Source organism: Myotis davidii, unplaced genomic scaffold (genome assembly GCF_000327345.1).
Source record: "Myotis davidii unplaced genomic scaffold, ASM32734v1 scaffold238, whole genome shotgun sequence".
In the NCBI taxonomy this organism is placed as follows: Eukaryota; Metazoa; Chordata; class Mammalia; order Chiroptera; family Vespertilionidae; genus Myotis; species Myotis davidii.
Genome location: NW_006293779.1, coordinates 1,117,761 through 1,133,135, shown reverse-complemented (window position 1 = coordinate 1,133,135; position 15,375 = coordinate 1,117,761). Strand labels below are relative to the sequence as shown.

The 15,375-nt window shown below is 40.5% G+C and overlaps 1 protein-coding gene across 1 annotated transcript in view; it reads left to right on the top strand.

Annotated features, from left to right (window-relative positions):
* LTBP1 (latent transforming growth factor beta binding protein 1) overlaps positions 1-15,375 on the top strand; it is a 196,666-nt gene that overhangs the window by 32,129 nt on the left and 149,162 nt on the right. Inside the window, exons 2-3 of the mRNA XM_006767564.2 lie at positions 5,176-5,400; positions 6,622-6,896. Coding sequence (XP_006767627.1) covers positions 5,176-5,400; positions 6,622-6,896 — 500 coding nt within the window. The remainder of the gene's footprint in view (positions 1-5,175; positions 5,401-6,621; positions 6,897-15,375) is intronic.

Below are 15,375 nucleotides of genomic sequence, written 5' to 3'. Positions count from 1 at the left end.
TGAGATGACAGGTGCAGGGTTTCTTCAAGTGGAGGTTTGTTTTCCCTGTTCTGCCTCAGCCACAAAATTGTCTGCTGGCACAGAAAGCTAGAGGGTGGTGGAGGGGCCGGGATGCTGCTGCAGGAAACTCAGGTGTGTTCTTAGAGCTGAAGTATTTTTATAGCTAAGATAACGGGGAAGACAGAGCGGGTATGGCTTTCTATAGTACAAATCTTTAGAAAACTCATTTTGCCCGTATTTGGGTACAAGTGACTAGTATCGATTCATTTAAGTACCAGCTTGCCATATAGAATGGGACTATGATTCTGTCAGCTCAGCTGCCGGAGTGCTGCAAGTTGTTTTATAGACCAGAACGAATGGTGGGACGCACAGAAGCACTTGACATATTTAAAACCTCCAGCATGGATCCTTCTGCTCCCGTTGACCTTTTGTAGCAGTACCGTGAGATGCATTGAGTGGCTGGGATGAAATGATACTTTATAGAATAACAGGCTGGAGGCCCATAGATCTCTTGTTATTTTCAGTAGGTCCCAGGTGACCTAGCATGCAGTGTAGTGAGTTATGGGGATGGCCCGCTAAATATCAAGCTGATAAAGTTATGGGCTTTCTCAGCCAGCATTCTGTGTGACACCTCTAGTTACATGTTCTAAAATATATGTGCCATAGCTAGACTTGCAGCCAGCATACCACAAGCTTCCCAAGTCAGCCTTAAAGAGAACTTAGTCCTCTTTCTCTGTATGCCTTGAGAAGGCTTACTAGAACACTGGCAACACAGACTATAGATCATTAGGCAAAAGGTCAAAGCATGAACTTTTGGAACAGAAAGAAATCATTCATAGTTCAATCCTTAAGTTTGTAGGTTGATTTTCGATTTGTTTTCTTTGATATAAAAGACTATTTAGCTATAAAAAGATCACCTGCCACAAAGGATTCAACGTGTATTTATTGAGCCGAGGCAAAGAACTTTATATTGTAATTTAGATTTAAAAAAAATGTGGGAACGGTAGAATAGATATTTACTTTCTCATTCATAAATGATTAGCAATAGTGGCCTTTTATTGATGGGAATAAGTCAGGCAGGCGCTGTTTCCTGCCTGAGCAGAGAGATACAGGGGTAGTGGAGTTCTCCTCTGGGTTTATGGCTGTGTCCACTTAGACTTGGGCAGTCCTTGAAACATTTGTGTGGAAGCTATCTTGGGTTTAAAGGTAGATTTAAACAAAACTGATTAAGTTTGAGTTTAATTTCAAAATCTGCTATTGATACTACAAATATCTAGTAAAAGTCAGTTGTTTTTTGTTTATAAGAAAGATGGTTGCATATGTGAAGTTATTTTAGTATTGATTATATAGTCATCTTTGCATGGTAGTACAGGACCATGAAAATGATCGTGCAAGCTAATGCAAAATGGCCATGTGCAAAATGACCTTATTAATCAATGAATTATTAAGTTCCATGACCTTGAAAACGTTTTTTATTAAAACTCTTTTACTGTAGGTTATAAATGTAGATGGAAATGGAAAAAAATAGTAAAGCTAATATTTAATTAGTGCCCTGTAATTGAAAATGTTAGAAACACTGAGAATTAAAGTGTTTTGTTTCTCTGAGTAGAACTTATCAAGAGTAGTTAGAAAATGTTTGCTTTCTTCCCACTGTATAACATGATATGGAGTGTTTTTTCTTTGCCTTAGTCGGTTGTCATACTCCTTTCCACGTCTGGATCAGCTGCCAACATCTTACCCGTTGTGCTTTCAGAGCTGTCCGGGGGTTCCTTTAATGTCACTTCCTCTGGCACATCATCATCCTTTTCACCACAACCGCTTTCCAATTTCACTTCCAGTGTTAACCGCCTGTCATTTTTTTGCGGCACTTTTTGTCGTTGACCCTTTTAATTATCCACTTCTGTGAAATGTTATTGATTTTATCACTGTGCGATGAGGAGGCAACACAACGACATGCTTCTCTGTCTGTGCGTGAACTGAGAACAGATGTGCAGGGATCAGTCACCAGCAGACTTTGAAGGAAGTGACATGATTGGTTACTGATCACCATACACATCTGTTATCCACGCAGTGTTTGTGGACCAAAGAGCTAGCAGTGAAGTTTATACTTTATGCAATTACTCACAGCTAATACACTATGGCAACTGACGTTTGAACCATACTGTTGGGGAACTGGTGTTATTTAAACTGCGGAAACTGAAATTCATGCATATTGGAACCATGCAGAGTGAGTGGTGCCTGTATTCCGGTTATAAATTATTTGTAGTACATTTCAATCTTGGCCTGGCTCCCCTTGCCCATGACACATTGAATCCATCCCGGGTAGCCAAGCTGTGATTTAGAAGTTCGGTTCAGAGTTGACGTGAGAGTTATGAAGTCTTTGACTCAACCTTGGAGTCCACTCTGACACGCTTCTCTTACCCGGCACCTCAGAGGACATCGGCCCTGGAGAAAGCTTACTTCAGACCCCGTTCAGCAAGGGCAGTTTTGGCTTGAACTGCCACATCGATGCTGGACACAGTTTCTTGCCCTTGGTCATTTTTTTGGCTCCCCTTCCTCCTCCACTGTCTGAACTCTCCCTTGGCCTGCTGTTCACTCTCTGTCCCGTCGTCGTGTTGCACCGATTCTCCCTCTGTCATTGTGACGCTTTGTGTTTCTTTCAACTCTTGTTGCCATCGTCCTCATCCATGTGTTTTTCAGCTTGTATTTTAATGGTCTCCTAACTGGCTTCTCCACCTAGTCACTCTCCATCGCAACTCATCCATCACGAGTCATCTTCCTGGAACACTCTCTCAGCCTTGTTTAGTTCTCTCCTTGGAGTTTCAAAAATAACTTAATAATTACAAAATAAAATCCAAACGTTTTATTGGGCCTTGATCCATTGGCTGACGCAAGCCTCTACCTTCTATTTATCACTTGACCCCTCCCCCTCAGGAATCTGAGGTTTCAACAGAAAATTTTTCTCATTATCTCCCAAATATGCCTGCCTCCCGTCCTTTTCACATACTGTCCTCCTAGGAAGCAATCCATTGTTTTTCTGAATCTTGCCCAGTTTCAAAGACTTACCCCAAATGATCCCTCCTACTCAGTCTACTTTGATTTCCCAGAAATGACTCCCCCTTCTCTGAAGTTCCAAACGATTTGTAGTTTATATTTTCCAACTGTCACATATTTGGTGATCTGTGGTTTTAGTTAGCATGCTAGTGCTTACGGTCTCCAGTTAGTGCTTACGGTCCTAGGGGCAGGGACTGAATCTTCTGTAGCACCTACACTGGTGTTTGACTGAGTGGTAGGCATACATTTTTCATCCAGTACTATTTTGAGCTGTAGCATTTCTTCTAGAAGCTGAGTTGCATGTTAGGGGTTAACAAAAGATGAGGTCTCTAACCTCACAGAGCACTAGTTGAATGAGGCATACAGGAAGGTCATCAGGCACTCAGCTAAGTGGCAGGATGGGCAGTGAATGAGAGTCCTTGGAGGCCTACATAGGCACCAAACCTAGATGAGAGGCAATAGCAAATGCTTCTAGAAGATGTGAGGTTTAAGCAGAGTCTAAAAGATAAGTAGGAGTTTGATGGGTGAGGGGGCTGAATGGAACGAGTGTTCCAGGCCAAGGACACAGCATGGATAAAGCTTTCGGGGGGCAAGAGGGCCTTACACATTGAGGAACTGAATAAAGTTCCATGTAGCATGATTGTAGGGAATGAGGTGAGACTCATAAGTGAAGACTAATTAAAGGGAACAGGGGCCCTGTGATGGGATAGAAGTGCACATATTTGATGGATGTTGAGAAGGGAGGACTTCCAGGACTGGGAGTATGGATGGGCCAGGTGGCAGAGCTGTTAAGGACCACTAACTCGGTGAATGGAGACATTGGAGAGAAGATGATGAGTTATGTTTTGGACATGTTGAGTTTGAGATGTCTGTGGAATATCTATGTGAAAATGTGTAGTAGTAATTTGGAGCACAGCAGAAATCTCTTCCTAGGAAATAGAAATTTGGGAATTGTCACATATGACAGGTTGAAATCATAGAGGAAGAGTGTGTAGAGATAGTAAAAAAGAGGATTTTAAGAACAAATCTTAAAGCATATCAGTGTTTAAAGGGCAAATAAAGAGTAGATTCTGTAAAGAATGTTAAGATGGAAAGGGCAAAGAAGAATGATCAAAATAGATGAGTGAGATGTGATGGAAACCGAGGGAAGACTTGAAATTGTCCATTTGATTCAGCAATGTGGAGACCATTAGTGGCTTCAGGAAGAGTAGTTTCCATAGAAGAGGGGTGGGGAAAGGGAGTGTGTGGAGAAGTGAACAGACAATTCTTTTGGAAAGTTTAATCGTGGAAGGAAATGGAGTTGAGGGGTCTGTATTTTTTAAGCTGGTGGAAACCTGCTCATGTGTAAATGCCAATAGGAAGAATTCATTAGTGATAAAGAGGTTGGCCATAAGCTGAATTTCACCAGAATTTAAAACACCTCTGAAAATGCCTTACCCAGTGTGCCCTTTTATCTTTCGGTATTCTAAATAAATTACATTCCAAACTACTAATCATTCTGTGTCTTTAGGTTTCACTGTGGTCTTGTTATCCCAGTGAGATGGCAAATTCTGGGAAAGCAAGATTCAAACTCTTCTACTCCCTTATTCAGATTATATTCTCCGCAGATATTATTTTTAGTATTCTCATTTGTTTATTCTTTGAGGAAATGTTTACTGTCCACTGTGTACCAGGCATTATTCTAGGTGCTGAGAATGTAAAGGTTACTAAGCCAAACATATCCTTTTCTCAAGAGTTTATAATCTAGAGAGACAGCTAATAAGCTAGGAATTGAATAGGAAAAAGTAATTACAGAAGGCGAGAGATACTCAAAGGGCACTGTGAGACAGTATTCCTCAGTGGCTCCTTTATATATTCTTTTCCCGTGAATTCTCTCCATTGTTGGGGGAGAGCACCGCAAGGAACTGGAGAATTAAATGACTTAGGATGGAAAAACAAAGACCGTGAATAATGGAGACCTTTTTTTTGCCAACGTGTAGTTACTTCTTCGTTTACTGTTTCAAAGTCAGTAGAAATATGATGGCTGTAATGGTGCTGTGTTTCTGGAAGTTTTGTTGGTTGACTGTGATTTAGCACTTGAGAAACTAACCAATTCTCCACAATTCCTCTTTTCCCTTTCAGTAATTTGCCATCTTCCATGTATGAATGGTGGCCAGTGCAGCTCAAGGGACAAATGCCAGTGCCCTCCAAACTTCACGGGGAAGCTTTGCCAGATTCCAGTCCATGGTGCCAGCGTTCCTAAACTTTATCAGCATTCCCAGCAGTCAGGCAAGGCGCTGGGAACGCATGTCGTCCACTCTACACATACTTTGCCTCTGACGATGACGAGTCAGCAAGGAGTCAAAGGTAAGCTTAAGATTTTGATTTTTCCCATTCGTCAGACCTCTTCTAGCCTGCCAAACCCACAGAAGCCAAGTACCTGCAGATGGCCAGGGCTGGTATTGAAACAGAAAGGAGTATGTGACCTGTGGCTTGAGCAATGACAGTAGGGACAGAATGTGGGCCCAGGTATGTGGCTGAAGTGCTTTCTAGGCCATAGAGATTTGGTATCTAAGAAATAGAAAACAAAAAGGAGTCTGTCCTTCTCTGATGACTCATAGCGCCCAGAGCTGATGAATATGCTGGCCTGTTCTGGCCGGGCCCGGGGCATGGAAAGACGAGTTGGAAATTTGGGGTCCTTATAGCATTAATGAGCTAGTGATCACACTGGTCCTGCTGATGAGCACGAGTGTATTTAATAGTTGAAGAGTGCCTGGTTTTAGTTCGAAATGATCACTTAACCTCACTGGGCTTCAGTATATTCTTCTGTAGAGGAAGGTAAACTAGGTCACTTGGAGCTCAGGAATTCTATGACTCATTCATTCTTTTAAACCTGGCATCTCTTAGACATGCACAGTTTTTAAAAAAGGGGTCAGAGAGTGTTACTGGCCGTTATTTTTTTAAAACCTGAATGTTAGCATCAGAAGATGAAATTGTGTTTGAAAGTGGCAGAAAGTGAGTCTTGTTACAGATATAAAATAGCACACTTCGGTATTTCGTGTGTGTGTCCCAATGAGCACCAACGTATATCCACAATATGTTATTTAAGGGCAAGAGAACTGTGCTCTGTGAAATTGTGTTTCCTCTTTTAGTGTAGAAAAGTATATTCCACAACTTTGCAATCGGAACTTAATGAGAAGTTTAAAAGTAATCCAACGTTTGAGTCTTTATTACTATTATTTGATAAAATGTACTTCCCCATAAGCTGCATGAATTTCATACTTTTATGACTCACCTGAAAAAATTATCTTAGTGAATATGTTACTGCGAGAGGTTTTAATTTCGCTTTGTAATTAGTTGATTTTTTAAAACATAAATTCAGATTTAATTTTTATATTAAATGTATCCTTTTATCCTCACTTATTTTGATGGCTGTGTGACAAATATATGTATATATTACATTTGTATAGTTTTTCCTATGTATAATACATATGCATATAAGTATATATGTGAGTAAAATTGACTTTCACGCTGACTCGCATGCTAATTCGTCATGATTAACAAGTCTTTACTCCCAATCTGTTTCAGTGAAATTTCCTCCCAACATAGTCAATATCCACGTGAAGCATCCCCCAGAGGCCTCAGTCCAGATACATCAGGTTTCAAGAATCGATGGCCCAACTGGCCAGAAGGTAAAAGAAGCCCAACCAGGCCAATCCCAGATCTCTTACCAAGGGCTTCCCGTCCAGAAGACCCAGACCGTCCACTCCACGTACTCCCACCAGCAAGTCATTCCTCACATCTATCCTGTGGCTGCGAAGACTCAGCTTGGCCGCTGCTTCCAGGAAACCGTCGGGTCCCAGGTGAGCAACACTGCCCAGCCTGTTTCCGCAGTGCTTTCTAGAAAAGTCTCATTTTCACAGGAAAGCCAGACGTGGTAAAATGACTTTCTATAGAAGGGCTTGGCCAACTGACCCATGGGCCTGTTTTTGTAAATAAAGTTTTATTGGGACGCAGCCACATCCATTCATTTACATATTGCCTGTCCTGCTTTCAGGCTTTTAATGGTTGAATGGCTCGGTTTCAACCAGATCGTATGATCTGCAAAGCCTGAAATATGGTCGGCAAGGCCCTTTACAGGAAAAGCTTTCCAACCTCTGCTCTGTAAGATAATGTTTAAGTAGTGACCTTCCAGAAACGCTGCTGGACGTCCCTGACTGCCTTTTCTGTTTTCCAGTTAAGTTGATCTGTGTGTAAAACATGTGACAGGCTTGAGATATATTCTGCAAAGGCTTTGAAAATACTTAGCCTTTTTGTAGTAGTTGCAGGTTAATAGGTGTAGTTGGGTTTGAACCCATCACACAATAATAATTTGTGATCTTTTAATTTCTTTATTAAAACTCATAACTGGATTGGCAATGACTGAGATGTTTGAAGTGCATTTTAAATAGCACTGGATTTACATATAACTTTAGGCCTATATCTATATTGTAAAGTAGAAGGGAGACTGATTTTCTTTTAAAACTCATCATTAAAAGTGCTCCATGAGGCAACAAAAATGTTGGCTCTTTTACCCAAACCACTTTGTGCTGACTGCTTTGGGATTATGTGGTTATGACATAGCTTTGTCCTGTGGTTCTCCTCCTGTCACTTGATCATGATTTCAGCCTCACATGAGAAGAGTAAGTGAGGTGAATTTATTATGTTTCTCTTCTTACCTGAATATTGAAAGAATATTGTGTGTGTGAAATATTTGAGGGTAATAAGAATCAATTGTTGTTGCTTTAGAAACCTGGAAAATACTTTTAGGTTCTGGGCAAGTCCATAGTAGAGTTATCACCTTTCTCCCAGGGAAAGAAGGCAAAATTGGTTTGTAGACCTGAGTGGAAAGAGCACCCATATGGAGTTATACGATCTTGGCTATAGCTAGGGGCCTAGACCTTGGTAGCAGGGAACCAGCCTTTTTATCTCTATGGTGGAGACAAGAATATTGGGTTTTGTTAAGATTAGACAAGGTAATCTGAGCACTGTTTTGCAAATGTTGTAAAACTATGCAAATGCTAGCTTAGAAGATACTCATCTATCCATAGTCTCAAACTTAATAATAGTCAGTGATTGTTTATGTCATGTAACTTCAGTAAGGCAGGGAAGGCTTGATCTCCCCAAACACAATCTTCGTTGTGTAGTAGTATTTGCCGGTTAATAGGTTAATAGGTGTAGCCCTCAGGTACTTGAAATGCCTCCTAAACCTGCCACAGCTTTTGAAGACCACGTTGAAGCAAATACTTTTTGGGAGAAGGAACAGGATTGATTTAAGTTTAGCTTTGAAGTAAAGTCTTGATGGTTGTGCTAAGAGCAGCTTTTTATAGGGGCGGTGGGGCTGAAGATATACTTCATGCACCTCACAAATTGTGCCCTGGACCAGCTTTGGAGAGAGAGGATGAATTTGGTGCCATTTGCATTGTTTAGTCATTTCACCTTAGTTTGGTTATGAGGAAGGAAAAAACAGATCCTTTTAAAATTGTGTGCCCAGTGCCTTTCTCCCGTTTCCAAGTTGGAACACAGATGATAAAAAGCAAGAAAATGAAGTATTCACAAACTTGTTATTCTTGTGTAATATTAGGCTGAAATGTGCTAACTAAAAAAGATTAAAGCATTATTTACTTTTCAGCCTAAGCTGGACCATATAATTAAAATGAATTGGCTAATTGGGGGAGTTACTTAAATAATTCAAACTCAGTGGAATACTTCTGCTTTATCTGCATGCCTCTCTGGTATTCGGTCTGAATGATCCAGAGAGCAATCTCAAGTCTTAATTCTTTTTGCAGGTGTAGTCACTAATATGAAGCTTCAAAATAAGACCTGGTTTTAGAAAACATTCTTAGTATATATTTGTCTCCTGTTGGTGAGACACGGTGCTGGATGTCTATGATCGCCAGATTAATTAGTGCAATTAGGATGATCCAAATTATAGAAAATAATAATGAACAATCTTGAAAAAAATACATTACCGGTGAATAGTTACATAAGATGTATCCTACAAAGATGTTTGAAAACATTTGTGCTTTCTTGCTATGGTTGGTTTGCATACCCAGCTAGAGGGGGAGGTATAGGTAGATTTTGTATGAATGGTAAAGCCAGGCCTGAGTAGCTCAGTGGTTGAGCATCACCCTATGAACCATGAGATCAAGGTTTGATTCCTGGTCAGGACACATGCCCGGGTTTCAGGCTCAATCCCTAAAAGAGGGTGTGCAGGAGGCAGCCGATCAATGATTCTCTTTCATCATTGATATTTCTATTGCTCTCTCTCTTTCTCCCCCTTACTTTCTGAAACCAATTAAAAATATATATTAAAAAAGGATGTTCTAAATGAATGGTAAAAACAGCTGCATGAATGCTCATTAGTGCTTTGCTCATGGCAATAGTCTTATTAGCTGCAGATTTCAACTATTGAGACTTATAATGCCATGGAGTTATCAGTAAGCATCTATGTTTATGTGCTACAATAAAAGGGCATATACAAAACCAATTTGGCAGAAATAGGCCTTGTTTCTGTGGCACATTCTAATAATTAGGCAGAAAGCTTGGGGTTGAGAACCCAGCATGAACTGTGATTAATGTATTTACTAGTAAGTCCTGGGAAGCTTCATAGAATAGAGTTTCACAAATTGCTTGGGTGGTGGAGGAAAATGGGCAGTTGGTTAGGAAGCCAAAGTCACAGAGAAAAGGGGGAGGATAATTAAACAGAGGAAAGAGAATTTGGCAAGAAATGGGTGAGGAAGACGTATCAGAGAGACTGGAGATGTGAACTGGCCCAGGATTCCTGGCAGATGTTTGCACAGCATGGAGCCTCGTAAACCCGAGGCACAGGGCCATCGAAATGACTTGGTGTCAAGGCAGAATAGTGGGAAGCCCCCTTGATCAAGTGATCAAACTCAGAATCATTAAAAGTGGGACAACTGACCTCATGTGCCCCCTGGTGTGATCCAGTATGAACTTTGCATATCACCCTAAAACTAACCATGCCAAATATGTTTAATCGGAGTCTAACCAAGCCTTTACACCTAACCCCACCTGATAGGGAGTATTGAGGGTAAAGAAACAAGCTAAAAATATAACCCCTACTCACCCCCATCAGGCAGATTCATAGTATACGATATTATTGCCCGGTTTCTTAAGAAAAATCATACAATGGGAAAAAAGTAGAATGACTTTTCTAGAAAGAAACTAAAGAGTTACAACAACAAAAGCCAACCCACCTCTAGAAGATATTTGGGGAACAATTGGGGAAATTTAATGTAGACTAGATACTAGATGACATTTTGGAATTATTACTTTTTTAGGTGTGATAATGGTATTAGGGTTTGTAGGACAGTGTTTTTATTTTTAAAAGATAAATGAAAAACTTAGGGTAAAACGCCGTTATGTCTATAATTTATCTTCAAATGCATTTACACACAAATATTGCAACATTGTAACAATTGTTTACTCTGAGAAGTGGATATATAAGGTTGTTGTAGTATCAAATATCTCAGCATATTTGAAATTTTCTTATGAGGATAAAAAGGGGAAACATTAAAATTTTTCAAAATGTACAAATATAGGCATACTTCCTTTTATTGTGCTTCATTATATTGTGCTTCCCAGATACTGAATTTTTTATAAATTGAAAGTTTGTGGCAACCCAGCATTGAGCAAGTCTATTGGCACTGTTTTTCCAACAGACTCAGATGATAGTTAGCATTTATTTTAGCAATACAGTATTTTAAATTAAGGCATGTATATTTTTAGACTTAATGCTGTTGCACACTTGATAGACAACAGTATAGTGTAAATATAATTTTATGTGTACTGGAAAACCAAAAAATACATGTGACTCACTTTATTGCAATATTTGCTTCATTGTGGAGGTCTGGAACTGAAGCTGCAACATCTCAGAGATATGCCTGTGGAATAATATAATTTTAAGCTGATTTTAAAAGTTGTAACTTTAAAGTGCTAATGAATTTTTAGAAAATAATTTAAAATGTTTCATGTTCTGAATGAATGGGGTGGGTAGGTGGATGTGGGGTAGACATGAGGAGGCCAGGGAAGAGAAGTTGGCCTTGGTCCAATTGTGAAATGATCAGGGTCTAATCTAGGAGAAAAGTTGAAAATAAAGAGATGACAATAAGGGCTTTTGCAAAGAATCAAACATCAGGATTTGATTATGGGCTGCTGCGAAGAAAAAGATGGTGATGAGTAGGACTATTCTGAATTCCCTTGCTTCAGAAATCAGGTAAATGCTCGCTATGATTGATTAACTGGCCCTTGGGGGAGGATTGTGAGATGAAGATGAGTAGCTACATCTTGTTTTAAGCAGCCTCATTCTTGAATGACATTAAGAATGGTGTATGCTTGGCTATCAATTGGGAAATCCAAAGCTGTGTTAGAGATGGAGTGAAAGAGGATTAATGGAGAATATTCAGTGGTTAGTGAAGAGATCTAGTGATGATAGATTCATGAGAACAGAGGACATTTCTTTGGCATGTATGTAAAGAGAAAAGAACAGGAATAATGGAATCAGAAACAACTATAATGTCTCCCACCTTGACAGTGTCAAGATATGAGTGGAAGGGACCCTCCCTATTGTGGAAAGCGATGTTCGGTCTCTCAGTGTCCTAATAATAATTTCTGAGTCTTAACATCATATAAAGTATTGATTTTTATGTGCATTGGGCTAGGTACAGACATCATTTAATTTCCTTTAAAGTATTAAAAGAATAGAAATTAATCCAATAAATATATGGGGTAGCTTGGAGGAGGAATTGGATTCTTGAATGTAAATCAAGTTTCAAGGACTTGACAAGTCATAGCTTTGACAGAGTTAGGTACCTGACTTCCTGCGGTAGACAGGGTGCACCATGTATATTTGAAAACATGTTGGAGAGTTTGCTCACTGTATAGATCAAGTTAGAATTACGTCTCCCGTGGTTACAATTACCAGCTACTTTCAAGATAATCTCATGTTTACATGTGCTTAAAACGTGAACATTTCTATGCTAGTGTTCCTCTATAAGAAGAGGCCAAATTTCAGAAAATACCCCTGTGATCTACTTTTGTTCCACAGGGACATTGAATGTATGTACCTTTCCCATTGTGCAAGGGCACCCTTTGCTTTCCACTGTGACCTTTGCTTTCAATTTGAAACTTACTTGGCATCTGAGTTTTTGGTTGTTTCCAACATGTTTTATTTATTGCCTAATTGCTGGAAATGAATATTTATAGTTACTTAATGATGCCAGATGGTAGGAAAAGACCGTGTCTTGTCTGAGGAGAGTTCAGAATCGTGATGTAGGGTTCAAGGCTCAGCTTCCACGCTGGGGCCTGCCATTGCCTGGGTGTGCAATCCTCTGCTCTTTGTTAAAGGGGGGAATGTGCTCCGTCATTAGACACAGGCATTGGAGGATGAGGAAAAAACTCCTCAGGATCTTATTCAAATGCCAAAAGATCTGAAAAGTCCACCTAGTCACACCTGAGTTAACTAAGAAGAACAAAAATGCTGGAAAACCTGGAGTAAAGATAAACGGAATAAAAGATATTTCTAGTACAGTGTCCTTACACAGATAAAGATGATCAAATAATATCCAAACCAACTCTTATAGTGTACAACCATAGAATCCCCCTTAACAGTAAAAAAACAAAAAACCCCAAACAAAAAAAAACACCCACAAGAAACAAACTAAGATTAAATTCTTTAAGATGTATTCTATAGAAGACAATAATGTTCATGGAATAGGAAGAGAGGATCAGTATTTGATGTAAAATTGTTGGAAAAACCTTTTTTCCCCTTTAATTATTGGTCATATAAATAATAAGACCTGGGGCAAAACCGAGTTAAAGTGGCACGAGAATTGTTTGGGATCCCCTTAGAACTTTCAGAAGTTGTTCCAACAGCTCTTTTTGGACAGGAAAAATGGAAACAGAATGGGCCATTGGAGGAAAAGATTATTTAATTGGAGATAGGTCTCTTGGCAGATAAATTCAATAGCATCATCAAACTCCAAACCCTAGCACTGGAACACACACACACACATACACGCACACATGCACACATAAACACACACTTCTAAAGGGCCAAACAGATGCACTTAGCTTTTGTTTAAGAAAATGTTTTTTTAAATAAGCATCGTAGAGAAATTAACAGGAAAGTGTGAGTTCATTGAAGTGGAAAGTATCCTAATTACATGGCTGAAAGTACTTTAAAAAAAACTCGATACTCTGTCACAAGACTTTGAAGAAAAATATTTCTTGGTTTTCCCCACACATGAGCCAGTGAGGAAGGAGGGGGAACAGGTGCCGTGCCTGTCAGTTCCCTACGGCAGGGAGAATACAGATGGATGAGTAGGTACAGACATAGATACAGAGGTGGGCTGAAGATGTTCAAAATCTCTGCTCAGGATGGAAAGCGAATTTAGTAGCCTACCAAGGGAGTTGGAATAGTCAGTTCTGCTTGGAGACCTAATATTTAATTTCCAGAGGATTCCCTCTGCTCTGACTGGAGGAGTATAACTGAGGGGCAGCCTAGAGCACTGGTGAAATAATAGTTTTCTTCTGACAGTACACACCCACTAACATAGATGAGAAGTCTAATGAAAGAGTAACTATCAAACACTTACCAGAGACTCTTAGCCTGTCATGTATGTGTTATATGTGTTATTATTGATGTCGGAAGGAGAACTGGGTTAACAGGTATGTATGTTGCCTATTTCCGCAGCTCACGTGCCCTTAGGGCAAGCCCTCCCGGTGAACTTCACCTTGCTGAGGTGCTGTTGGCAGGGCTTAAGGAAGGCAGGGTAGGAGCCACCAGATGTCTGCCTTCTCCATGAGGAGAGAGACATGTTGGGGCGCGCTGATTGCATTTACTGACGTTTGGCCTTCTTCAGGTGGAATACGTCATTAACACCAGGCCCTTCCTATGCTTTTCTTCAGTGTCCCACTCAAACACTGCTTTGGCACAATCCAAAAGGCATTTAATTGAGTGTGAGTGAGTCTGGTTGTCTCCAGTGGCTCTGCAGGGGCCGTCCTTGTCAACCCTTGCCTGTGTCCAGAGCAGAGGTATCGCTGAAGGTAGGACGCACACCTCCGTGAGAGGTGCCCTGAGCCGCAGTATTGCCGATCCTACTCCTCCAAGCCCTGCCAGCTCCAAGCAGGGACTTCTTCGCCGGAGTTGAAAAGACGGTGAAGATGAGGATTGGATCCAAAGGGGGAGCTGCTGTCTGTGAAAGGGAACATGTCTGCGTGTCCCTGGGCTCATGCCTAGTGGCAGGGAGGACGGCTAGCTTTATTTGGATGGAGAATGTGGGGCTGAACTGTTAGGATCATCAAAATACAGATTCCTAGAACTGAAGTAGAGGACTTCAGAGAATGGGTGATGACCCAGACATTACCTTTGCTCCTGCCCAATATCCAGTCTTTACCCGGACCCGTATCTTTGGACACCAAAGAGTCCAGTGTTCGCTGAGCCTGACTTGTTTCATAGACGAGCACGTCCATGCTTCTTTGGTTCTTCCCACGCCCATCCTCTCAGATGGTTTGCATTTTATTGGCAATGGAAATGCCTTTATCATGACATGGGATATCCAGTTTCTGTGTTTTATACCTCTAGGGCTCACTATAATAACACACCAATTAATACCTAGACTCTTGCTTTTGCAGAATAGGCATTGAAAATAATTATGGGGCAGTGTGTTACAGAGCGGAAGTTACATCACTTCTGATATTGGCAAAGTGGTATGACCTTGGGGTCGTTCCATTGGAAGATGATAGTGTTGAGCATGTTGGAAGTAGTTTTAAGAGACCATGGCTTAAGTTGATGGTTGATTTAGGCTCTGTAAATTACAAAACGTTTAAAGAGTCACAGCTGGTATTTCTAGGGTCTGATGTTGTTTCTTGGCGTTGTCTACATGATGCTTTGGAATTGAAATTTGTTCAGATGAAGTGGAATCATCTGTTTTACTAAAATAAATAAATAAATAAATAAATAAGCCACCCCCAAACCGGAAAAAAACCCCCAAAAAACCAGCCCTTTGCAATCTGATCCATAAAGTTACAGTGAAAAAGGCACATGGCCCTATGTTGAGCGACAACAGAGTAATTGTCCTACTCCACCCTGCACCTTCCGTGCCACCGTGATAGTCCTGTTTTTGTTTTCTTTCCCATCCTTCCATGTTTTTCTTCTCTTGCCCTCCTTTTCTTTGTAAGAGATTTATATGTAAAACTAGAAGCCCAGCGCGAGAAATAGTGTGCCCCCCCTCACCCATACAGCCCCACCCACTTGCTCACTGCCCCGCCCACCCACAT